Source organism: Arvicola amphibius, chromosome 11, assembly GCF_903992535.2.
Source record: "Arvicola amphibius chromosome 11, mArvAmp1.2, whole genome shotgun sequence".
NCBI classification, from domain to species: domain Eukaryota; kingdom Metazoa; phylum Chordata; class Mammalia; order Rodentia; family Cricetidae; genus Arvicola; species Arvicola amphibius.
In genome coordinates, this window is record NC_052057.2 from 112069831 (window position 1) to 112095767 (window position 25937).

The 25937-nt window shown below is 38.7% G+C and overlaps 1 protein-coding gene across 2 annotated transcripts in view; it reads left to right on the top strand.

Annotated features, from left to right (window-relative positions):
• Rp1 (RP1 axonemal microtubule associated) overlaps positions 1-25937 on the top strand; it is a 110022-nt gene that overhangs the window by 949 nt on the left and 83136 nt on the right. Inside the window, exons 2-4 of one of the 2 annotated variants that reach the window (XM_038348296.1) lie at positions 378-549; positions 15026-15189; positions 19831-19917. In XM_038348296.1, the coding sequence (XP_038204224.1) occupies positions 378-549; positions 15026-15189; positions 19831-19917 (423 nt within the window). Of the gene's footprint in view, positions 1-377; positions 550-2785; positions 8374-15025; positions 15190-19830; positions 19918-25937 lie in introns of those variants that run through there. The other variant, XM_038348294.1, reaches the window with a different exon arrangement.

The window sequence follows — 25937 nt, forward strand, 5'->3', positions numbered from 1 at the left end:
GCAGGGTCTGCGGGCTCTGCGGCTAACCGTACAAGAGATCAGCTTTCAACCTTGCTGTCGCTCATGCCCTTGTGTAGTTGGCTAGGGAATTGGCCGGGACTTGGCTGTTACTGCAGACTTCGGTGGGGAATACGATATTGCTTTTAAAGATTTTACTTATTCTAGAAAACTAGTCTCCTTTCACTTTCTAGCTAGTATGCAGGCTCAATAGTATCTATGGATTTGTTTACACCCATCTCCCATCGTGCTTAGATTAATTTTGTGTGCCTGATTGGTATCTAAGAAAATGTCAAAGTGAGCTACTCAAAGTTATAAATATACCTCATGGAAAGATCAATACTTGCTCATGTGTGGACGGTGACTCTGGTTTCTTCTAGGTTCCTAGTCTCCAGGCAGTGCTACTGAGCTCGGGAGCTGTGGTAGCAGCTGGAAGGGAGCCATTTAAGCCAGGAAATTACGACATCCAAAAGTCCTTGCTTCCTGCTAGGTTACCAGGGGTCTCTCATCGCGTGCACCGGAAGAGTAAACCCACGTTAGAGAAAAGAAAGAGTAAGTCTCTCATAGATAGTCACTTATTAGCTCTGAAACTTTTCTTTGCCTTACCAGGAAAAAATTATATTTAAAGGACCAGGTTCATTTATCACAAAAGACAAAGTATGAGAGGATTAAAAGTATTCCAAAATGAGATTTGTAGCACAGGTTCTAATAGGTCTTAATAATAAAAGTCCAGAGTCAGGTATTGGGGAAAATGCTGAGAGATCAGAGAGACGAAGGAGCGAAACCACGGCCACCTTACCTCTCAGCTTTCTAGCTAGAAAGAGACTGAGCTTCCGTCTCCTTCCTCCTTATCACTTCCTCTCTCCCCCAGCCATATCACTTCCTGCCTGTCTGTACAGACCTCCAGACCTCTATGGCTAGCTAGTGGCTAGCTCTGCCCTCTGATCTTCAGGCCAGTTTGATCTGAACAAACAAAATATCACCACAGAAATTCGCTAATGTGTAGTAGGAAATAGTCGCAGATACCCGGTGACTTTTCAAAAGACTTTTCCAAATAATCAATGATAACACATTTTTACATGGATGAAATATATATTTTTTTTTGTTTTTGTATTCTTTTTTTGAGACTGGATTTCTGTAGCTTTGGAGCCTGTTCTGGAACTTGCTCTGTAGACCAAGTTGGCCTTGAATTTATAAAGATTCGCCTGTCTGTTTCTCAGGATTATAGGCGTAAAGGCGTGCACCATCACCGCCTGGCTTTTTCTTTTCTTTCTTTTTTTTTTTTGCAAAACAAAATGCCAGAATTTCTGGTTTTGGAAAGAGTTTTATGAAATTTTATAAGTGACTTCTCTGGTAGCTGTAGACTTTTGTCTGAATGAACATTCATAGCTGAGCTCAGTAAATTAGTTGTCTATATATGTTAAAACAACTAACTATATTCCCTCCCTTCCTGTAAAATTATTTATCCTCAGAAACATTTTTGATCAAAATAAAGCAGTTTGTTCATCCAGTTCACATTAGTAACAATATCTAAATTTTGAAAATTTTCGGATTTGATTACAGTGTGGCACTGTCACTGGGATAGGGGAGAAAGAGGGCATCTTGAGGCTCAAGAGTGTGTGAGAGTTAACTCAGTTACTCGCTGTGTTCATTATCTCCAAAAAAATTGACACTCTATGCTGATTGCCATTTATACACGGATTCAAATTTTCATTCTTTTTAGACTCGGAATAATCTTTATTTTAAGAAGTAGTAATTTCTGTTCTTATTGCTAGTATGGCTGAAATAATTTATTGCCATTATCTGATTATTTTAGGAATACACTCACATTTGTTAATGCACCTATTTTTTAGGTATTAATTGCCAAGTACATATTATACATATAGTTGTACTTGATCAATTTTCTGAAGTGGACTTGCTCTTTTTGTGTCTCTTATCAACTCTTTATTATCTTTGATAAATTTTGGGGCTATAAGAGCTTTGTTAAGTTTTACTTCATCAAGTTAAGAATGAGAAATTTTTATTTACCAAAAACTATAAACAGTATTTTAGGGTTAGCTCTGAAAACTCCAAAGACAACTACTTTAGGGGACATGTGCAAACCTATAGGGACTTCTAGGAAGAAATCTCTCACGTTAAGAAGAACAACTACTAAGGTTAATGACAGACTTCGTATTAAAAGCCACACTTGGGCTGTATCAAATGCTGGTGTTTTTGTGTATATGTAAATAAATCGACTGCACAGACTACACAAACAAAATTTAAATACTATTTGACTGATCAAGTATAAAGATGGTTAGCTTTCTTAAGGCTACTGAGTGTCTCCTGCACATGCTTACATGGAACCCACCACACACTGCCTCTCTTACTGGGATCTACAGAACTTTGTCTGATTCCGGTTTCAGTACTGGTAAGCAATAAACCACACAGAAAACATTTTTACCCAATACAATCACTAGTAATTTGTACTTTATATTCTTCTTATTGTCATTTCTTTATGAATTAAAATTCTAAATATGTCTCCATTAAAGTATAATTAGTTTACGTTTAATAGTGGTTTGGAAAAAACAAAACCAGAAACTGTATTAAGATTTCTCAAATAACCATTGAGTATATAGAATTTAGAAATGCATCTATAACATCTTATTGCAAAATACAGAAGAAATGGTATTTTGTACTAATTTTTCCTTTTCTTTTCTCTTTGCTGCGTCTTCCTTGGGATATTTACAACTTCTCCTTTCTGTGCTGGGTTTTAACATGGCATCTTTTACTCTTAAAATCTTGAAAGTGAGCACACGTATGCCTTCAGTACTAAGTTCCCAGATCGAGTCCCTGGCTTCTGAGAAAACGTATGACTGCTCTTCGGACTGTTCTGTAGTCCCTGAAAACAGCCTGACCTTGGAGAAGTGCGCTTCTCAGAATCTGCCAGCGTTTCCTTCCGAAGACGGTGTTGAGAAGTCCGTTGTTTTTAATCAGGATGGTACTATGACAGTGGTCATGAAAGTTCGATTCAAGATCCAAGAAGAGACCGTAAAGTGGACAGCCACCGTCAACAGAGCCGGGCTTCCCAGTAATGACGGAAAGAGCGAGCAAAGCAGTTATCTGGGAAGAAGGGATAATCGACCATCCAGCCTAAAGCATGTAGCACGCTCATTGTCCGAAGACGTCACAGATACCACGCAGCAGGGCAGTGTGACAGAGGAAGAAAACTCTCAGAAGACAGAGCAGCAGGCTGAATCATGCAGCTCTGCTGGCTGGGAGAATGTTTCTGTGGACACAGACGTTATTCAGGGAGGCCAGAAGCAAGTGAAACGTTTTTATAGGCCCCCGACCCCTGGGCCAAGGAGAAGGAGACAAAAGAAGTCTGTGATAGGCACTGTTACTCTTGTATCTGAAACCGAGGTTCAGGAGAAGCAGTTTTCCTACAGTGAAGAAAGAGAGGGTGGGGAAAAATCTGAGTATCACGTGTTTGCACATTCTTGCAGCAAAATGTCATCAGTAGCTAATAAACTTGTTCATATCCAGGGCAAAGATGAGTCGGCACTAGAGAGAACGAAGGGAAGTGAACTGTTCACGTCAAATGCCGTAAACGCTGGTGCTATAGAAATTACAAGTCAGAAGGTCTTCAAGATGTGCCATAGCAACGGTTTACCACCAACTGCTTCGGAGAATTCAGTTGTGGAGGAAGGCGTAGTTCAGAGTGTAGTGTCAGACAAAACTGGTATTAAGCGCTTCAGAACTTACAGTAACACCCATGACAAGGGCAGTTCGATTGCAGCAGATAGAACTCTTTCCTCGGGTAACAACTCTGGAACTGACCAAAGCATTTCTGAGGTTCCTTCTGCAGGATCCTCAGCTGTCACCACAAGAGTAGACACACTAGTTGAGGAATTTGCTCACTGTGGCTTGACAGAACTTCAAGAAAATAGAAAGCAGGTTTTACCCTCTTTTCCCAGCAAAAAGAGGAAGAAATCTCAGCCGCAGATGATAAGTTCCAGGTATAAGAAAAAAGTGATTGAAACCAAAGGAGCCTCTAAAAAACCCGGGAAGATAAACAAAGAAGGAACAATTGCCCAGGAAACAGTACTGAGAGATTCAGACAGTCCTCTTAAAGGAGGGAGATTTTGTAAGGAAGGCCTCGATACAGGTGATATGACTGAATCAAATCATTTCTGCCCCCAGAGTAATAATATCAGTACCAAGATTTCCAAGAATTTCCATAAAAATAAGTTAAATGGCTTTCAAAATCCCAAAACTCAAAGAATTTTAGTCAAAAGGAAACCACTAAAGATGATAAGTTTAGGAGGACTCAGAAAACAAGAAATTGGTCAAGGAGATAAAGTATTTCTCCACAGTGAATCTAACCTTCATAAAAGTAATTTGGAGAATCAAAGTTTACTTCATGTCTTTAAAATCCTTGAGGAAAACCAGAAACCTTTTCATAGTCCACAGTCACAAGTGGAGATAGTAACAGAGAATTTAAGTGGAGTTACAAGCAAGAGTTTAGCTCCTAAAGTTAATGATTTACAGGTTAAAAGCCAGAGAAAACAAAAGGTAGATAAATTGAAGTCAGGTGCTATAGTAAGTGAACAGCATGTTACGAGAAGGGCAAGTCCATTAGCTTCCTTCAAAAAACCTGATTTTCTTGAGAGTATTCCCCATCATTCAGTTAAGAACTATGTACAGAGATGGCTGCAGAACGTAAATACATATCAAGATTTTGAGCCCAGAAATTCAGCTCCACTATGCAAAAATGGAAGTAGTGTGGTAAATTATAACAGTAATGGTTCTCCAGGAAATAGTCTCCACACAGCTTCTTCAAAAAGAAATAGTTTTGTTATGGAAAGGAATAAGCACCAAACTAAAAATGACAACTGGACAGGCAATAAAAATCAAGAGGCTGGTGAATCTCTTGTTAAAGATCATGGCAAAGAGCTTAATAAACATGTCTGTGAGAGCCAAGATGTTTCTCTGCATGACCGTGGCCCTTTGTCACTAGCCACTGTTAACCATCATAGTACTGAGAGTCATTTATCTACTGAAAAGTCCAGACCAGAACTGAGCCTTATTTACCAAGAAATGAACTTAGCTACAAAAGGGCAAAGGATTGAGGCTGCCACTCAGGTAGACACCATAGGAGAGAATGTTCTGAAGAACTACTTACCAGCCCTGTTGCTTCAACACCTGGAAGCTTTTGTTACTAGCAACAAAAAATATCAGAATGGTATTGCTCAAATTCCAGGTTCATTAGCAGATGTTGCATTTCCTTCTGCAATATACAATTCATCCACTAACCTCCTTCTCGCTTGGCTTTTGGTACTATACCTAAAGGGGAGTATGAATAGCTTCCGTCAAAATGATGCTCGTAAGATTACCAGCAGATCTGCAGAAACAGCTGCACTGTTGGAAATCCTGAAGCACATTGCCATCACAGAGGAAGCTGACGACTTGAAGGCTGCTGTTGCCAACTTAGTGGAATCAACCAAAAATTATAGTGAACCCAGTGAGAGAGAACAAGATACGGTACCAGCAAATTGCACTGCAGCCAGCAGTCAGAGTGTTGTCAAGTGTAATGAAAATGAGAGAACACAGAAGATGCTCTTGGATGAGGGTTACTCTGCCAGGGAGGACTGTGACCCTGAGTTCTGTGTTTCAGAAATGATGGACAAAGAACATACCTCTCAATGTGAGATGTGTATTGTGAATATGACTTATCCTTCAAAAGAGGCAGGTAACCCGAGCAATGCCTTTTTCACTAGTAATAGTTATACTATGAGTCAGCTCTCCCCAAATGATGCTTCTTCCCTTGGAGAGGGCCGTTTACTTACTGGTGGTGTGTGTTCCCATAAGGTTTGTGCTCAGACGGAGAGCATCTGTGAGGCAGCTTGCCTGAGTGCTGAGACTTACGTTCCCATCAGAGCCTACGATACGGTTGACTTTGTGAATTCAGAAGAAAACAAATGTGGTGATAATTTGGAATTAACTGAAGAACTCAAGACAGTTGATGAAGTTCCAAAAGATTTAAATATTTTGGTAGGCTCTATGCATAAAAATGACTCTAATGTATCAACATCACATCAAAATGGCAGTGATGTAAGCTCCTGTGGTTTTTTCCCAGGGACAACTGATCCAGAATTTGATAAGGACTATAGCTCTCTAGAAGAACTAAAATATTGCTCAGTTAAGAAAATTGTGAATAAAAAGAAATGTCTATCTTTCGATAAGGAAGAATCAAGAACTTCTGAAGAACCAGGGTCCATAACCAACAGCATGACATCAAATGAAGGAAATAGCATTTCAGAATTAGAATCTTTTGAAGAATTAGAAAGCCAAGACACAGATATTCTTAATATAAAAGTAAGTGCTGAAGAACAAGCTACCGAGGAGTCGGTGAAAAAAGAGTTAGATGCCAGGATGAGTTTGAAGTCAATGCAGATATCAGGTAGGAATACTACAGAAGATGAAAGAAGAAATACTGTGATTTTGGAGAAAATTGGTAGGGGGCAGGTGACACCACCCTCTTTAGGTTTTTGCTCTGATTCTAGTAAAAATATGGAAAAGGAGATCAGTGTAGGAGAAAATAAGATGAGAGTTAAAAGGATGGTAGAAAGAATCGAAAATGTAAATTACACAGAGTCCTCCCTTGCTGGTAAAACCCATCTCAGGAGTCCCGTGACTTCAGACTGGTCAGACTGTAGACCAGACAGTGAGAGGGGGCCTCCTCATAAAACATCCAGCGGTGGTCTCAGTGACAATGATGGTGCTGCCCACGAGAAAGAGCACAGCAGAGGAGTTGTTAAAAGGGCAATAGAAAAGCTCTATGGCAAAGCAGAGATCATCAAACCACAATTTTTTCATGGGTCTATACACAGATCTCAAGTTTGTCCTTATAATCCTGTGGAAGTTCGGTGTGCCAAGAAAACAAATTTTGATGGTTCTGAGTGCCAGTCATTGATCTCTTCTGAACAGGAATCTAGAAGTTCACTCCTGTTTCAGGAATTCCAGGAGGAAAGACAAGGTGAAGGTGACATCAATGGCATGAGAGAAGGTTTTGGGGGTAACACCCTAGAACATGTTACAAAGCCAGCCGAGCATGACAAGGTCCTTAGGAAAAGAGAGAAAGGTGAGCTGATTGACAATGGCAAATGGCTCCTGCAGGAAAATCACTTGTGGAGAGTATCACTTGACAATACTGGCATGTATGGCAATGCAGACACCACATCAGTGGATACTCTTGTTGATAAGAACAGCTTGGAGGTGCCATATTCACACTTTGGAGATTTGGTTCCCAGACCAACAATGGCTGAATTGTCCTCTTCAGAGCTGGAGGAAATGACTCAACCCATTGAAGTGAAATGTAATTATTTTAACTTTCCTCATGGAAGTGACTCTGAGCCCTTTTGTGAAGATTTTCTAGATGTGCAGAATAAAACCCATCCCAAAGAGAGAATGCCAAATCATCACAAGGAGGAGAAGGCTAATTATCCATCTGAAAGAGTGTGTACATCTGTTACTCAAACCTTTGCTCCTGCTGGTAATAAAGTCCACCCCGTCTGCAGTGATGCTATTGAAACTCAGCCATTACCTGGGAGTAAAATCACTCATGGTGCACTTCAGGAAGGTGACTCTTTGGATAAACTCTATGCTCTTTGTGGTCAACATTGTCCAATACTAACAGTTACCTTTCAACCTGTAAATGAGGAAGACCGAGGCTTTGCTTACCGCAAAGATTCTGATATTGAAAATTCTTTGGGTTACCACTTATGGATGAAAATAAACCCATTTCTGCTGCAGTCAAACAAAAACAAACTCAGAAGTGAGAGAAATAATGCGAGTGTGAGCAAAACATTTACTGATAATGCCATTGGTGACTCATTTGATCAATTTTATTCCAAAATCATGGTTGACTTGATGGATAAAAGAATGAAACACACACATGTTAACTCTTTGAACTTAGAGGAAAAAATCGATTTGAAGAAATTCCAGTTATATTTAAAGAAAAGGTTTTCAGATCTCTTGCATACATCATTGCTAGTTGTAGAGGATATAAATTCCATTGCACAAAGCCCTAGCAATTGGACAAATAACTCCAAAAATGTTGATGAGAATAGCAACTTAATTAACAGAGTCCAGAACTCAAGAACAAATCCTAACCAATCAGTAACAGAAAATCCCAGTTATCAATTCCCCTTTGAACTGTTTGGTCTAGCTTATGTGTTAGCTATTTGCCAAGTTGAGAAATCTGTAAATATCAGAAATGGAAATATATTGGAAATACATTATATTTTAGAAGGTGAAATTCTTTTCATCTGGGAAGAGGAAAACCAATTAAATGTAATAGATATTGAAAGCAATAGTAAGCAAGATGATTTATAGCTACAGCATGAACCCAAGCATTAGCTGGGTTTTCCAATGTTTGTTTTCCATAAAAAGGTGCAATGTATGGGATGGAATTCAGGTTAGATCCTCTCTAAGAATTTCTTACTTTCAAATATCTGGAAAACATACATGTGGATAAAACTGATTTGGCTTTCTTCATTGCCTTGTTCCTCATTTTCTTAGTAATTATGGTTTTATGTGGTTTCATTTTAAACTTACAAGATGTACCTATGACATTTTTGACCAGAATATCAGAAATATGGCCAGGACAAGAAATATATCTTTAAAAATATTAACTATGTATGTAGCATATTGGATAATTTGTGAATAAATGTAACTTTAAAGTACTTAATTTATTATTTTAAGTGCCGATTGAATAAAAGTGTGATTGCAAGCCCTCTATCACAATCTGCAAATTTCATGTTCCAGAGAGTCTCGTCTCGTCTCCTCAGACATCCACTGAAGCTACTAAGTGTTCTATAGGACAGTTGTCACCATTGTCCCTCCAGAATGTTTTCCACAAATTATGATTTTTTCTGAGACAGAGTTTCTCTGTAGCTTTGGAGCGTGTCCTGGAACTTGCTCTTGTAGACCAGGCTGGTCTCAGACTCACAGAGATCCACCTGCCTCTGCCTCCCAAGTGTCAAATTTTAATCTTTAAATTAAATTTTTAAAATTTATTTTAACAAAATTTTATATATTGTAGTTAAGATAGAATTACATCACTTCTCCCTTTCCTTTCCCCACTCGAACACCTCCCATAAACCCTCCATCCAGCTCCTCCAATGTCTCTACTCCAATTCTCAAATTGATAGCCTCTTTGATTATGATTGTTCCATGTATATGAACAAATGTGTAAGTATAGCCTGCTGATTATATTTTTCTTGCTTGTGTATATTTGCTTTCAGGGCTGGCTACTTTGTATTGGATAACCAATTAGGAGACTCGTCACTAGGTTAGGCTGGTTTTTCCTCTTTCAGCATTCATGTGCCTATAGTTCTTTATGTAGGCATCAGGCCCCATGATGTTTCACTTTCCTGTGTTAGCATTGTCCATTGGTATCATCATTGTTAGGTTTTGTTTTTGCAGCTATTTTCAAGAGAGGCAGTCTCACAGAGGACTTCCTAGAATTCTGGCTCTTACATTCTGCCATCTACCTACCTATCTGTCTGTCTATCACTCTTCTCTATCTGGAGCTAGGAAATGTACATTGAGAGAACATGTGGCATTTGTCTTTACAGATCTTGGATACATTGTTCAAAATAATCTTTTCTAGGTCCATCCATTTACCTGAAAATTTCATGATTTAATTTTTCTTTACAGTTATATTCCAATACATATGGATATTATTTACTATAAATATAGAATGATTCTTGAAGCTTTATCAAATAACCCTGGTGCTATTTGTTTCTCCTCCTTTTATACTGACCTCCTCCCATCCCCAGTTGAAGTCTCCTTGTTTTTCTGTTTCTCCATAAATATCACCTATATTTTGCTATTCCCTCTCAAGCCTCTCCCTGTGCCCGTGATCCCTTTATACTTTCCTGCCTCTTCATCTCTTCTTCATTCACCTTAGTGACACTTGGAGCTGCTGTGGATCACGCAGTAGACCCTTTTGTCCAAACAGCATTATTTGCAAATGTTCATTGTGTAGCGAGCTGTTGGTTAGGTTCAAAGCCTCTGGCTTTGGTACACCATCAAAACTGGCCCCCCACTGAATTTCTCTCCAATATACTACTATTACCCTGAGTCATGGACATCCAGTAGCTGTGGTTCTGCAGAATCAGTCCCTTCAAATACTCCAGAAGATCATAGATAGGATAGATAGTGGAGTATGCTAACTCCATGTCTTGTATGTGTGCCTGGGTGGCAGCTGAATTGGTTGGTCCAGGCAACTGGGACTGCTCCTCTCAGATGAGGGGTGGAGCCAGCTCTTCCAGGCCCATGGTGAGAAGTGGAGTGGAGTGAGCTTCCCCAAGTGTGTGTGGGCCCTCTCTCCTATTAGGGGTGTGGCCAGATTTCCTATGACAACCCTGGGGATCTGCAATGCCTTTGGTAGTAACTGGAACCATTGACATAGGCACAGACTCTGATTGCAGTAGGGCCATGGACCCAGACATGGCCCCTGGCAGCATCTTGGGGCCTGGTAGATACCATGGTCACCAGTGGCAGTTGAGGCCACCCAGATCATCACTGATCCACCCACAGCCCATCCCTCTATTATCACCATGCCCACAGATGGTGACCCAGAACCCAGGCATCCACATGGCCCTTGGTGGTGACATGGACATCATGGATCATAGACATCATTGCATACCCCAGCTGCAATAGAACTAGTGACCCAGACATGGTCCTCAGAGCATCCCGGGCCCAGATGCTGATGTAACCCCGGCTTACTGCGCAGGCCATTCATATTGTCATCATCCAGGGATATCAACTGAACACAGCATAACAAGATACAATAAGACTATGCCTAACCACTCATATCAAGGCTTGGTGAGGCAAACCAGTAGGAGAAAAGGGTCCCAAGAGCAGGTAAAAGAGTCATAGACACCCACACTCCCAATGTTAGGAGTCCCTGCAAAAACCAAGCTAACAATCATAACACATATGCAGAAGACTAGTACAGACAGACCCATTCAGGCTCCATGATTGCAACGTCAGGCTTTGTGAGCCCCTATGAGGCCTGCTTAGTTAAAGTCTATGGGCCATGTTCTCCTGTTCTCCTATATTCCTCTGTCTCCTACATTTCTCCTTCTTCATCTACTTCGGGGTTTTCTAAGCTCCAAGGAGAGGGATCTGATAGATATCTCCAATTTGGGCTCTCTCTCTGCCTAATGCTTGGTTGTGGGTCTCTTCATGAGATCTATGACTACATAGGATATCATTAGGAATCGTTTCGTTTATTTATTTTTCTCCACCATATGTCTATGGGCTATCCAGCCATCTCAGCAGTGTTCTTGGCCATCCAAGCATTGGCAGGCATGGGCTCCCACTCGTGGTGTGGGTCTCAAGTTAGACTCGTCGTTAGTTGGGCACTCCTGTGTTTGCTGTGCCTCCATCAACACAGTATATCTTACAGCCTGGATAGATTATAGGTGGAAGTTTTTGCGGCTGGGTAGGTGTTTGAGTCCCACAGTCTGGACCTCTGGAAGTCTTGCCTGGTTACAGAGGATGGCTGGTTCAGGCTCTGAATCCTCCATTACTAGGAGTTCTTGCTAGGGTCACCCACATAGAATGCCGAGAGGTTCTACTGGGCCAAGTTTCCACATTGCACCCTCACCACACACACCCATACCCTCCAATTCCCGTAGTCTCTCCCAGTAATCTCTCATTCCCTGCTTTCAGGATTTTTATTTCTTATTCTACTCAGCAAGCCTCATGTTTACCACGGGTTACAGCAGAATTAGATTTATCCTGTGATCATTACATGTACTATTTATATGTATTAGGTTGGCTCCATTATACCTTTATCATTCAGTATATTTGAACTTGGAAGTGAGGATTTTTCAGTATATCAGAACTTGGAAATGAGGAGGTGAATTACTTCATTGTTGGTATCTCGTACTTAGTATATCAGGATTTGAACCTAGACTTTGGTGCTTGCAAGTCAATGTTTTGTTCCCCCATATATTTAGTTATCTTCTCTGGAAGAAGCAAAGGTAAATGTTTACAGATATTAGCTCTGAGAGAAATTTATATGCACACAGATTGATTTGGGAAGTGGGCTATTTAGGCCCATGGCTGAGTTAGGGGGAAGAGCATAACAACCGAAAGCTTAGAAATAGGTACACAGTTTGAATTTCGGCAATGATGCCACATCAGTGCCCTTAGTGGTTAATACTAATCCAGTGTCCTCTGTGGCTAACAGCACACCAGTGTTCTTAGTGACCTCAGTAACACAAGACAATGAAACTGAAGACCCAAGGAGGAATTGGTAAAGGTTGACATATAAAGTACTTCGGACTTTCAATGAAAATGTGTACGTGTTGATTTCTGAGGTCTGAGGCCACATTAATTACTGTTTGTGTTTATATTCCAGACCAGCACATTATTGGGACACGCTCCTAATGTATCCTGTATGGATGAGAAATGCTGTTGTTGGCATTTTTTTTTGCTTGTTTATAGATTCAGATCCTTATCTTTAGAAGGATATTCAAACTAGTAAATGGCAGCACTTGTATTTTGTAAAACATAGTATTTCAACAACAAGAAATATCTAAAATTTTGCTCTTAAATATTTAAAGAATGTTTTGTTTATACAAGACCTACACTAAACGAATGAACAAACAACTAAATAAAAATCCATAGTAAGTTTCAGGCCAGCCTGAACGATAGTGTGAGGCCTCATTAAAGAACACCTTGCAGCACTATGAAATTTATAATATTAAGGAAAATTGTAAAGGAAATTTATGATCATACAGATCTCATTTTTGCTCTTATATAAAGCACTTTGAATGACCAAAAAAAGGGGAGTCTAGTTTTTTTTTTTTTTGTATCCAGTAGAGCCCAGGTGTTTTTAAACACATGATAGGACACATCTTGATAAGCCCTGCAGATGACTAGCTACTACTGATAGCCGCTTATCTGAGGCCAGGGACTATTGACTTAAAACGGAGAGGTGGATTTATGCATTTGCCCACCAGGTGGCAGTTGTGCAATGCCTTATCAGAAGCTGGAGCACTCCGAAGTGTCTCTCTTGTGGAGAATACCTGACTGCCAGGGGACAGCCTGAGCTCTCTGCTTCTGCTTGGAAGACCCTGCATGAGACTGACCCGGGCCCTCTGTAGATATATGTTACAGTTGTGTAGCTTGGTACTCTTATGGGACTCCTAATAATGGGAACAGGGGCTGTCTCTGACTCTTTTACTGGCTTTTGGGACCCTACTTCTCATACTAGGTCATTTTGCTCAACTTTAACATAGGGGGAAGTGCTCAGTCTTAGTGCAATGTGATATGCCATGTTTTTATTGATAATCATAGGAGACCTCTCCTTTTCTGAATGAAGACTAAAAAGGAGGGGTTTGGGAGGTGGAAGGTGGGGTTGGGGAGAGGAACTAGGATACGAGGATGAGAGGGAGGCTGCATCTGGGAATCCAAATCTAGGTGAATCAAAAAGTAAAAAAACAACAACAAAATGGGTTAGTATTTTCTGCTGACCATAGAAATTATTTTTACTTACAAACTGAACGTCTACCAAGATGATACTGGTATGTCTTTTTTAAACATGTGTTTGACGAGTAAAATAAATATTTGAGGTTTAAATTAGACTTTCACAAATACTTCATTTATTTATCAAATTTTTGCGGCATAAGTAAAATTTAAATCTAGAATTTGATGATTTATTATAATGATCAAATATAAAATATACTTTGCTTTATTTTTTTTTTTTTTTTTTTTGGTTTTTCGAGACAGGGTTTCTCTGCAGCTTTTTTAGAGCCTGTCCTGGAACTAGCTCTTGTAGACCAGGCTGGCCTCGAACTGACAGAGATCCACCTGCCTCTGCCTCCCGAGTGCTGGGATTAAAGGCGTGCGCCACCACCGCCCGGCACTTTGCTTTAAATTTAGAACAAAATTACAGTCTAATGAACAGACTGTCATCTGAGTTTCTGAATTTGTTGTTTACTTTTATAGAATTGAGGATATGCTCTAATTCCTCACTAATTCACACGTAGGTTGCATTTTTGATGTTTATCCCCACAAAACACCTGCCACATTCAAATAAAACTGTAGCAGCAAAATAAGGGAACTTTATTATATTCACAATGAGTCATTTATTGTAGAGCACTACTTTGTATTCCTGGAGACACACAGTTTTTCTCGTCATTGTTAACCTCAGTATTATCTGTTTATCTAGTACAGTTAAAATAACAGATGTAAGATGTTTCAAATTCTGATGGAGGACTTTCATTGGTTAATTAATAAAGAAACTGCTTGGCCCAATAGGTCAGAACATAGGTGAGTGGAATAGACAGAACAGGATGCTGGGAATGAGGCAGACGCTTCAGGCAGTAGCGATAGGCAGTCACCATGACTCTCCTCTCAGAAATGGATGCAGGCTAGAATCTTCCCGGTAAGCCACCCCTCGTGGTGCTACACAGATTACTAAAATATGGGTTAAAGCAAGAGAGAGTTAGCCAGTAAGAGGCTAGAGCTAATAGGCCAGGCAGTGTTTAAAAGATTACAGTTTCCGTGTAATTATTTTGCGTGTAAAGCTAGCCCGGTGGCGGGATGCAGCCCGTTGCTCCTTCTACAAAAATCTTTCTGACTATTTTAGAAAGAACACATATACAAACAAACATTTAAAATGACTATTTCTGTTCATTCATATTACATGTTAGACATAAGAATATTGTAGATATTTAATCAAATTACTGGGAGTTTTTCTGGAAGTTCTAGTGTGACTCTCAGAGATGAAGCATGACCAACTACAATAGGCCAATAGTCTCTACCACTGTTTTTAAATTTATTTTGGGAAATATTTTCCAGCACAATGTAGGTTTGGCATTTATATTGAGATTTTATAAAACCAGATTTAAAACCCAATGTTATGATACTTTTACAGGTGAGTTGAAAAGGGGAACTTTTTGTCTTGAACCCCGTCTTTATAATGGCCTGCCATAACAGTGTGTTATCTGTGCTTCTGTAGGTGGAAACTGGAAAGTTTCAGTCATGACGAGTGACTTTCCAGACGCAGGGACCAGCTCGCAGGTTTACATTGTATTGTATGGAGAATGCAGAAGCTCAGTGCCTATATATCTTTATGGAAGAGATGGGGCTCGGTTCCAGGCTGGACACAAAGACATCTTTACTGTAAGTCATAAAATGGAGTAAAAACTATTAATGAATTGATACAAATGTGGGAACTTTGGAACGAGTGCAGCTTGTCAATAGGCACTTCTTATCAAACACCATATGTCTTGTAGATGGTCAGCTGAAAGAAATTCATGGCTATCTTTGTCCTTCCAGGTTTACCACAAGTTCACCACATGGGAAGAAACATAAGCTAGAGAGAAATACTTTGTCCTTAAAAGAGAAGACCAGATATCATGAACTAGAATCACCTCAGTCATCCCAAACCAGAAGCCTAGATGATACTAACACAAAACACAGACATTAACAGTAAAACAATCTCTGTCCACCAGAATGCGTACACCCACTATAGTAGGCCCTGAGAAAGGCACGATAGCTAAAACCTCAGACAAAAACTTCAAACTAGTAATAGTAATTTCTTTTACATGAAAAATAATGAAAATCTTCATTTTTCTTTTTTATTAAAAGTAAATTTTTTCATATAATATATGCTGATCATGTTTTCCACTCTCTAATTTCCTTTCAGATTCTCCCTCTTTGGTCCAATTCCATGTTTTTTCTCTATTTAGAAAAATAAACAGAAAAATAAATCTAAGAAAAGGCATGAGAATCACACGCACACATGAAAGACACAGAATTAGAAACCATAATATACAAGCAAAACACCACTAATGTTAAAAAAAAAAACCTCTCCAAAAATTTGTGTTTGCCTTCTATTGCTGGGCATAGGTCTTCCCATGTGGTTTACATACTCACCGAGTCTCCATAGGAAGAAACTAAGTTTTAATCTCTTTCGGTGGTACAAAGGTTTTGTACCCTGTAAAGTATTATCACTTGTATTGGTTTAATAAAATGCTTATTGGCTAAGTAGCAAGGCAGGAAATATAGGTGGGGTGACCAGGCAGGAAGTATAGGTGGGGTGACTGAAATAGGAGAATTCTGGGAAGAGGAAAGGTTCATTCTTCAGTCACCTAGACACAGGGAAGCAAGATGAGAACACATCACTGTTCAAAGGTACCAAGCCACGTGGCTAACAGACAAGAATTATGGGCTAATTTAAGATGTAAGAATTAGTTAATAAGAAGCCTGAGCTAATGGGCCAATTAGTTTATAATTAATGTAGGCATCTGTGTGTTTCTTTGGGACTGAATGGGTATGGGGCCGCAGGGACAGAAACCTCTGTCAACAATCTCTAAGCAAATAACTTCCTGGATAAGGATGGAAGCTCTTATCCACTTCCTTCTCCATCACTGGAACCCCATCTGGCATGGATCTGTACAAACCTGTGAATACTGTCAGTCTCTTTGGATTCCTCTAGGCATCAGTTCTGTTGTGGCTACAAGATCCTGTTTCCTTGGTGTCATCCATCCCTGCTGAGATGTACACTCTTACTGCCTCCTCTTCTGCACGATAACCTTACCCCTGGCGGGGGGGCTTAAGGAAGACATCCCATTTAGGATTGTGTGTTCCAAAGTCTCTCACACTCAGAATATTGTCCAACTGTGGGTCTCTGTGGTAGTTCCCATCTGCTGTAAGAGAAGGTTCCTCTGATGATGACTGATCAAGGTATTGACCTATGAGTATAGAAGAAGGTCATTGAGAGTAATTTTTTTTTACTATGTTCCTATAGCAGAAATAAAGTATTTGGTTTTTCCCTTGGCCTATGACCTATTCATCTTTTGGGTTCTAGGCCAATTAGGCAGTGCCAGTCATGAATTTCATTTTGTAGAGAGGGAATTAAATATAACCAGAAGGTGGTTGGTTACTGTGGTGGCTTGAATGTAATTGTCATGGGGAGTGGTATTGCTAAGGGGGTGTGACTTTGTTGGAGTGGTGTGGCCTCGTTTGAGGAAATGTGTTACTGTGGAGGTAGGCTTTGAGGTTGCCTATGCTCAAGGTACTCCCACTGTCAGAGACCATTTCCTGTTACCTGAAAGATACAGGACTCTCAGCTCCTTGTCCAGCACCATGTCTGTCTATACACGGCCATGTCCCACCATGATGATAATGGTGTGAACCTCTGTGAATGGAGACTGATCTTTTGTTCCCGGCCACCCAGATCTGAATAATCACACAGAAACTGTATTAATTACAATGCTTGACCAATAGTTTAGGCATATTCCTCGCTAACTCTTGTATCTTAAATTAATCCATTTCTATTAATCTGTGTATTGCCACAAGGCTGTGGCCTACCAGTCAAAGTTCTAGGTGTCTTTCTCCTTTGACAGTTATGTAGTGTCTCCCTGACTACTCTCTCTCTATATATATATATCTATTTTGATTTCCCACCTGGCTTTATTCTGCTAAGTATAAGTGAGACACCCCAATTAAATGCTTTCCTTTATATATTTGCCATGGTCATGGTGCCTTTTCATAACATTAGAAACCCCCAAACAGTTACTCACACAATTTTGTGCCACTGTTGAACCAACATATCATGCAGGCAAGTCATCTTTGTAGATACCAGGATTGGTAGCTGTGTTGATGATTACCTTCCTCTTTGGTATCCTGAAGGGTACCTTTCAGTTCCATGAGCAGTAGTCACTAAGGATGAAGACCCTAGTTAGAATGAACTGGATTTCTCCAATGAGAATTTGTAAGTATTGTCTTCAGCAATAGGAGCTTATCATCAGTTTGTTGAGAGTAATCAGTCTCTCTATTTAGTCATACTGTTGAAGTCTAACTCTGGTCTCTTCATAGCTGCCTTGGTTAGGGTTTCTTTTGCTGTGAAGAGATCACCATTATCATGACAACTCTTATAAAGGTAAACATTTAATAGAGGTAGCAATTTGCAGTTTAAGAGGTTCAGTAAATTATCATCACGGTGAGACATGGCAGCGTGCAGGCAGAAATGTGCTGGCATGAGCTGTATTTGTTGTATTGATCCTGGTAATTTTTACGAGTGTGAGGTAAAATCTCAAAGTAACGTTAATTTGGGCTGCCCTAATGACTAAGAACGTTGAACATTTTTTAAAAGCGTTCTAAATTATTTGTATTTCATCTTTTGAGGAATTTATGGTTACTTCTATACCCTTTTTTGATTGATTTAATTTCTTGCTGTCCAGTGTTTTAAGATCTTTATATATTTTAGATTATTGACCCTCAATCAGATATGTAAAAATAGGCTTATGTTCTATGCTTCTCTTAGTCACTATGTTTTCAAATTATAAGTCTAATATTCTGTTATAGACTTTTTGTCTTGTCTATTTGTATAAGTTTTGGTGTTTTTATATAAAATTTTTAGTAAATTAAGTTTTTAATAAATTTAATTCCTAGTAAACTTAATTTCTTAACATTATACACAATATTTCCTTGACTGTATGCTGGACTTTTATAATCCTTTTTATTTTTGTGAAGTTTTTGCATAACATCTTATATTAAATTTCTGGTTTTACCAATTTAAATCTTTTTCTTTTCTTAATAGAGTAGTCAAAGAACTGTAAATTCTGTTAATTTTTTTGAAAAACTATCTTTGTTTGATGAATTATTTAATTTTTCTAATATGTATTTATCAGTTTAATTTTTTATCATTTCTTTCACTCAGCCAGTTTAGGGTTCATTTACTCTGAACTTTCTTTTAATGTGGAAAGTTGGACTATGCATTTATGGTGTTTCTTCTTTTTTTATATATGTGATTACAGTTATGAATATCATTCAGGCTTACTCACACAACTTTCTATATGCTGTGTTTTGGTTTAGTTTAACTTCATGTATTTTATAATTACTGTGGAATTTCTTGTTTGACCAACTTACTGAGAATATGCTGTTTAATTCACATATAACTTTCCCAGTTTTCCTTTTAATATTTATCTCTAGTTTTATTTCACTGTATTTAGATATTATATATTATCTATATATTATCTATATTTGTTTGTTTTAAAAATATCCTCCATCTACTTTTTTGTCAGTGTATTACTATATAGTATGGATTTTCGATTTACTTCATAAAATCATTTCCTTTCTGAGTGCTGGAGTTAAACATGTGTACCAGCATACCCAATCATAATGATTTTTAAATTTCACACTAGTATTTTTTTTTGTTTGTTTTTTGAGACAGGGTTTCCCTGTAGTTTCTAGAGCCTGTCCTGGAACTAGCTCTTGTAGACCAGGCTGGCCTCGAACTCAGAGATCCGCCTGCCTCTGCCTCCCGAGTGCTGGGATTAAAGGCGTGCGCCACCACCGCCCGGCACTAGTATTTTTTTTTAACACATCATTTATACTAAGGAATTTTCTGTACACGCTTGAGGAGATTATATATTTGTTGTTGAATGAAAGTTAGATAGATATTAGGCCAAGTTGGTGAGCTCTTCTTACTTCTGATTCTGTTTATTTTTTCTGTTATTTAAGCCATGTTTCCACAGTTTATTATAGTGGACTGTGTGTTTCATTACACAATCTTTCTAAATTTTTCTTCCTTGGGATGGGTGTACAGCTTAGTGACACAGCAATGTTTTCAGCATATGTGGGGCCCTGGGTACAATCTATAGCACCGCATTTGGTATGTTTCAGTGTTCTGAGGTTGGTATGCATATTTGTCATTCTGATGTCTTTATGAATTGATACCTTTATCAGTATGCAATGTTCTTGTCTGAGTTGTGTTAAGAAGTATAACTAAAACATGTTTTCTTGACTCTTTTGTAGGTCACAATTGGGGATATAGGAAAACCATTTAAGATTCGTATTGGCCACACTAATTCTGGATGCTCCCCATCTTGGCACTGTAAGGGGGTAAGGATATCTTTTCATTCCCATTTTACACAATTTTTTCTACAAATTTTCTTCTGAAATCATGCTTCAGGGAAACATTTTAGAAGTGCTGTAGGAATTGATGGAATCACTAATGTAAATATTATAGCTTTGATAGAAAGGTTTCCTGACAACTAGGAGCCAAGGAATACCATAACGTCACACAGCACAACAAGAAATTTATTGGGAGGAGAGTGGCTGTTTCTGCTCAGTAGAGAAACAGAAAACCTGAGAAGGATACAGGGCTTACATACAATTTCTTGGGAAGGGGGTGGAACTTTTCAGGGTGGAGAGTGGTAGAGCTTCATTTCCAGAAGTGGGCTTCTTATTCTGTAGGATGGGGGCAGGCTCCATCAGTTAGGGCACTTAGCGTATTCTGTGGGTGGAACCTGGCAATTAGAGGTCCTTGGGAGACGGATCTTGCTACTCATGTGGCTTGAGTGGTTTAGATTCTGTCTTTTTTGTTTATTATTTATAGACAATCAGGTCATGGGAAATAGGGTGATGTTATCATTAAACTACTTTCCGTTGAATCAGAGTGTTGATCTTCACAATCAGTATATAATCAGGAATCACTGGCCTCTGGCTCTGTAAATAGGGACTGGTAATCCTGTAATAACAACTGTTTAAAAGTCTGGTTAGAGATCTTTTGAATCTGCTGTTGAAAACAATATAGATAAGAAGTTTATAAGGCAGGGTGCAACTAGTAGGATTAATAAAAGCAGAAAGAAGATGAAGGGCAGCATCTAATTCCACATGGGATTGCAAATGAGTATCTAGCCAAAGACATTGGACTATTTATTACATTTTTGGAGATCTGTCTGTAGATGTCAGATCTTGTCTTTTACTGTACCTAACTAGTTGACATAGAAGCAACATTCCCCCCCGAGGAAGAGAAAAAGACCATCGCTATTTGTTGCTAGTGAATCTAATCCTTGCTGCTTTTGTAGGACTTACGGTGTCCCAGTCAGTCTATTTGGCCCTTGTGGGTAAGGGTGGTCTGAGCCACCTTTTGGAGATCCCGAATGAACTAAGAGGAAAAACCGACGGTAAATAGCTAAAGAAGTAGGGAGTCCTGAGTTTTGGCACCAAAATGTAAGTGTTACAGATCTGGAGGGAAAGGTATCTTGGCTGTCAGAAGCCAGGGAACATTCTTGTGATATTTCGGCAAAGAATGTGCCTGCTTTTTGCCCTTTTCCTAAGTCTTTGCCAAAGGCTAAATTGAAAAGCAGTGAACTAATGTTGATGGTTAAAAAGAATTTAAGACAGCCTAATATTGACTCTGTTGCATGGTTACTAGTAATCAGTGATAGACAGGTATACAATGAAAAAGCAGGAAGGGCAAAAAAAATTAAAAAGGTACAGTTAGAAGAGGAAACGTATACCAGGAGATTTATTGTTAGAGCCAAGGTTTATGCCAAAAGGGATAAAGAGGTTAAGGAGAGCCCAATCTGCTGAAATAAAGAGAGAGAGATTCATTCAGGGCAAGATGCCACCCAGCTAAACTTCAAACCTGTGAAAGGAAAAAGCCTATAAAATTTTCTGTTCCTAAAAAGTAGAACATACGAAAGTTGCTATAAATGTATTTAAAGAAAACCAGGCTCCGTCTCAAGGAGGCCACCAAATCTGGTTCTAGATTGTGAGTCATTAATGACACATGAGCAAAAGGTGTGTGGAATCTTCCTCTGCAGTTAAGGAGAGCTGCTGAGGCCAGGGAATGTGTGGCAGACAAGTCTGCACGAAGGCTCTAACAGGGCAAGAAGCCCTGAAGGGCTATTGTATGAAACTATTGAAGTGCAGTCTAGATTTCACCTGAGAACCCCAAATATTAGAGGGGCCAGAGACATAATATATTTGCCAAGGAAAGCTGCATATAAAGCAAGGAACCAGCCTAAGAGAGCAGAGGGCATTATGGTCAGAAAGGCTTATGGAAGAGCAATCTAAGCTCTTTAACATTGGAAATGTAGGTACAAAATTTGTTGTTGGAGTTCAGCCCTGATGAGGTTCAGGTCTCAAAGAGGAGGTGTGGACTTAGTGATGGAAAGGAGGAGACAGACATGATCTGAGGGTGAATCAGGGTGGCTGTCACTCTTTTTGGAAAAAAAATATTGTGCCTTTATATATATAATTGTACAAATGAATAAATAGAAGCTGTAATTAAAAGTCTCCTAACCAAGAAAAAAAAAGCCAAGCAAGCAAGCAAGCAAGCAAGCAAGCAAGCAAGCAAGCAAGCAAGCAAGCGAGCAAGAAAGCCCAGGGCTAGATGGATTCAGACTTTCAACAGATTACCACAAATACTCCTCATATTCTGCAAAGTTGAAAATGAAGGAGCATTTTCTGATTCTTTTTACAAGGTTGAAATTACATTGGTATATAATCCAAAAAGAAAGAAAATTATAGACTAATTCACTTTATGAGGAAATTGCAAAAATTTTTCAACAAAATACTTGCAAATTGAATTCAGGAACACATCAAAAAGATCATTCACTATAATCAAGTTGATTTTATTCCAGAGAGTCATGGATGATTCAATATATGAAAATCCATAAATGTAATGCATCACATAAACCAAATGAAAGACAAAATCCAATTGATAATATCATTAGATATCAAAAAGGTTATTAAAAACCAACACTTCTTTTTAACAACATGATGAACGTCCTAAAGAGACTAGAGATACAAGGGACATACCTCACCATAATAATAGTAATATACAGCAACCCACTGTCAACGTCTAATAGAGAGAAACTCAAGGCAAGACAAGGATGCCCACTGATTTCATATCCACTCAATGTAGTCTTTGAAATCTTAATAGAGCCACAAGACAACTGAAGGACACCAAGGAATACAAACAGGAATGTAGTTAAAGTATCTTCATTTTTATATGATAGTGTTTATACATAAAAGACCCTGGAGACTCTACCAGGGAACTTCTACAGTCGATAAAGACTCTCAATACAGAAGCAGGATATTACATTAACACACAAATACAATAGCCTTCCTGTGTAAAAATGATTAAACAAGCTGAGATAGCAATCAAGGAAGCAATACTTTTCACAATAACCTTAAAAATAGCTCAGAATATCTCTAACCAAGCAAATTCATGACTTATGTAATAAAAATGTAAGATATTGAAGAAGAAATAGGAGATACCAGATGATATAAAATTTCCATACTTGTGGATCAGTAGAATTAATATAGAGAAAGTGACCATTCTATAAAAGCAAATTCAATACAATCCCCATCAAAATTCCAAAACATTTTTTCACAGAAATCAAATGGACAATTTTTATCCTTTTGGGCGGATATGGAAACACAAAATCCAAAATAGTGAATAATAAAACCACTGCTGAAAGTATCACCCATCCTGATTTCAAGTTGTATTACAGAGATATAGTAATAAACCCAGAATAGTATTGGCATAAAGACAGACATGTTGATTAATGGAATGAAATTGAAGATGCAGAAAAAAACTATACACCTATGGACAGCTTTTTTTTTGGACAAAGAAAACAAAAATACAAACTAGAAAATAGCTTCTTCCACAAATGCTATGTATAACCTATCCCCAATTAACACTACATTGTATTACAGAGATACTTGCTCATCTATGTTTATTGCTGTTGTAATAGTAATAGCTAGAAATGGGAAACAGCCTAGATGTCCGTCAGCTGGTGCATTTACACATGAAAAGGAGGTCCATTTACACAACAGAAGATTATTCAGCTGTTTAAAAAAATAAGAAATTCAGAGATTCATTGTTTGGGATAAAAGAAAAATCACCCTGAGTTGACCTGGATCCAAAAAGGCAAATATTATGTTTTCTCTTCTATGTGGATGTTAGTTTTTAAATGTTTAATATGTGTACTACAATCTGAATAACTGCATAGTTTAGGTATAGAATAAGATATTGAGGGAAAGAATGATCTCCCAAGAAAGAAGAAATAGAATATAAAGTTATGAAAAAGTTAGAACTGAAAGACTGACTCGGGGAGGGGAATGGAAAAGAGGAGTAGGGGAGGGCGTATGAGGAAAGATAACTAACATTAAGGACCGTTTGAGTGTCATGTGGCAACCTACCAATGTAGAATCTTCCTAAACCGTATACATAATTAAAGCAATCTAAATGGAGTTACCAAATAATGGGGGAGATAATGCCTCAACTAATTTTTGCCATGTTTTGTTAGGCCTACCTTACATCTACTTGAATCACTGGGCAAAGGGGCTCTATGGCCATCCCCAAACATCCTAGGCTGTTGCCAAGGGCATTGGTTTCTCTTCCCAACGTGATAAGGCCCTATTGCTTAAGATAACACTGACATATCTCACTTAACTTGGTGAAGTCAAGGTGTTCATGAGAGCTCTCACCTCTACTTACTAGTGTTCATGATACTGAAGGCACTATGCAGGACACAAGAGGAGAAAGGTAGCCATCAACCACTTTACAAATCCTTGCATCTATAAAGATGACCTGCCTGAATGATATGTTGGTTCAATAGTGGCACAGATTTTGCACAAGTAGTCTTCTGATTGGATTCAAGTCCTGCTCCACAAGATGGGATGCAAGTCTGACACTGCCCGGGTAGCCTAGAACCTGAAACTGGAGATTCCATAGGCTTAGGGAAAGGCAAATACTATGTTTCTGCTTAACGACTCCTATTGGCATTCTGCTTTACCTATAGATCATATTTCTTCTTTTAGTAGATGGGAACTAACAGAGACTTGCACTGGGCAACATACAGAGAATGAGATATTTTGGAATAGTCTGTTTTGTAGGGGATCTCTTCATCAAACTTCTCCCTTTAGGGCTCGGGCACTGTGCAGAAGAAGAGGAGGAAACATTGTAAGAGGCAGAGGGGATGGAAGACTCCAATGAAATAGTGTCTTCCAGGCACACATGAACTCACATAGACTGTGGCAACGTGCACAGAGACCTCACGGGTTCAAGTCAGACAGAGTTCTAATGCTGACAGGGTGAAGTAAACACGATCTCCCATTCCTAATCTCAAAGCTTTCTGCTATTGACACTTGCAAAAAAATTAGTTTCCTCTAATGGAGTATCACTGAATACATTTACCATACTTAAGGGTAGGTTCTATATCCAGACAGCCAACATAAAATAAACTCGATATGTATGTTTTTAAAACTTTTATAGACTTATTTTATGTTGCTTTGTTTTGGCATTTTTGCCTTATAGTTCTTTTGGTTTCCAATATTGTGAGTTTGTGGGTTGGGGGGGTATTGGTTTGTGTTTCTTTCTTTTTTTATTTAGTGTTTATTTTTTTTTGCCTGTTTGCTTTTTACAGAGAGGGAGAAAAAGAAAGACTGTAGATATAGGGACTTAGTGATATAGTGAGGACCTGGGAGAAGTCGGGGGAGAAGGAAGTACGATCATAATATATTATAAATTCTCAGTAAAAGGGGAGGGTAAGCACAGTTGGAACTATTGGGCCATAGGCAGAAAGAAACTAGCTGGAAGAATGTGGAGGGGGTAATGCTGGAGTCAGTGGGACAAAGGGAGTAAACAAGAACAAGGTGCAATGATACACATTATGAAGAACTCTGATGAAACCTATTTAAAAGTTACAGACATAATTCTGTTTGAAATGAATGTCTTATAGACAAAACACAATTGAAACAAATTTTCATTTAACATTATCAACAAGACATTTATTGTGTTTACAAAGGGATGTACCTCATGCATGGACTAATGTGCTGAAAGGTGGTTTATAAGTCCAGTTTATACAGCATTTCAACAGAGAGAGTTAAATTGCTTGGAAACATGTCAAGACAATGGAAAACGATTTTGAATGCTAAAGTTGGTAAACTGTGTGTTAGCAAGTGGGGTGAAACGATGAGAGACAAGGCTAGAACTTATCATTTAATAAAGCTTCTAGTGTCTGCTGCAGGTGCCTTTAAGTCTCGTGATTGTCTTTTTTTTTTTTTTTTTTTTTTTTTTTTTGGTTTTTCGAGACAGGGTTTCTCTGCGGCTTTTGGAGCCT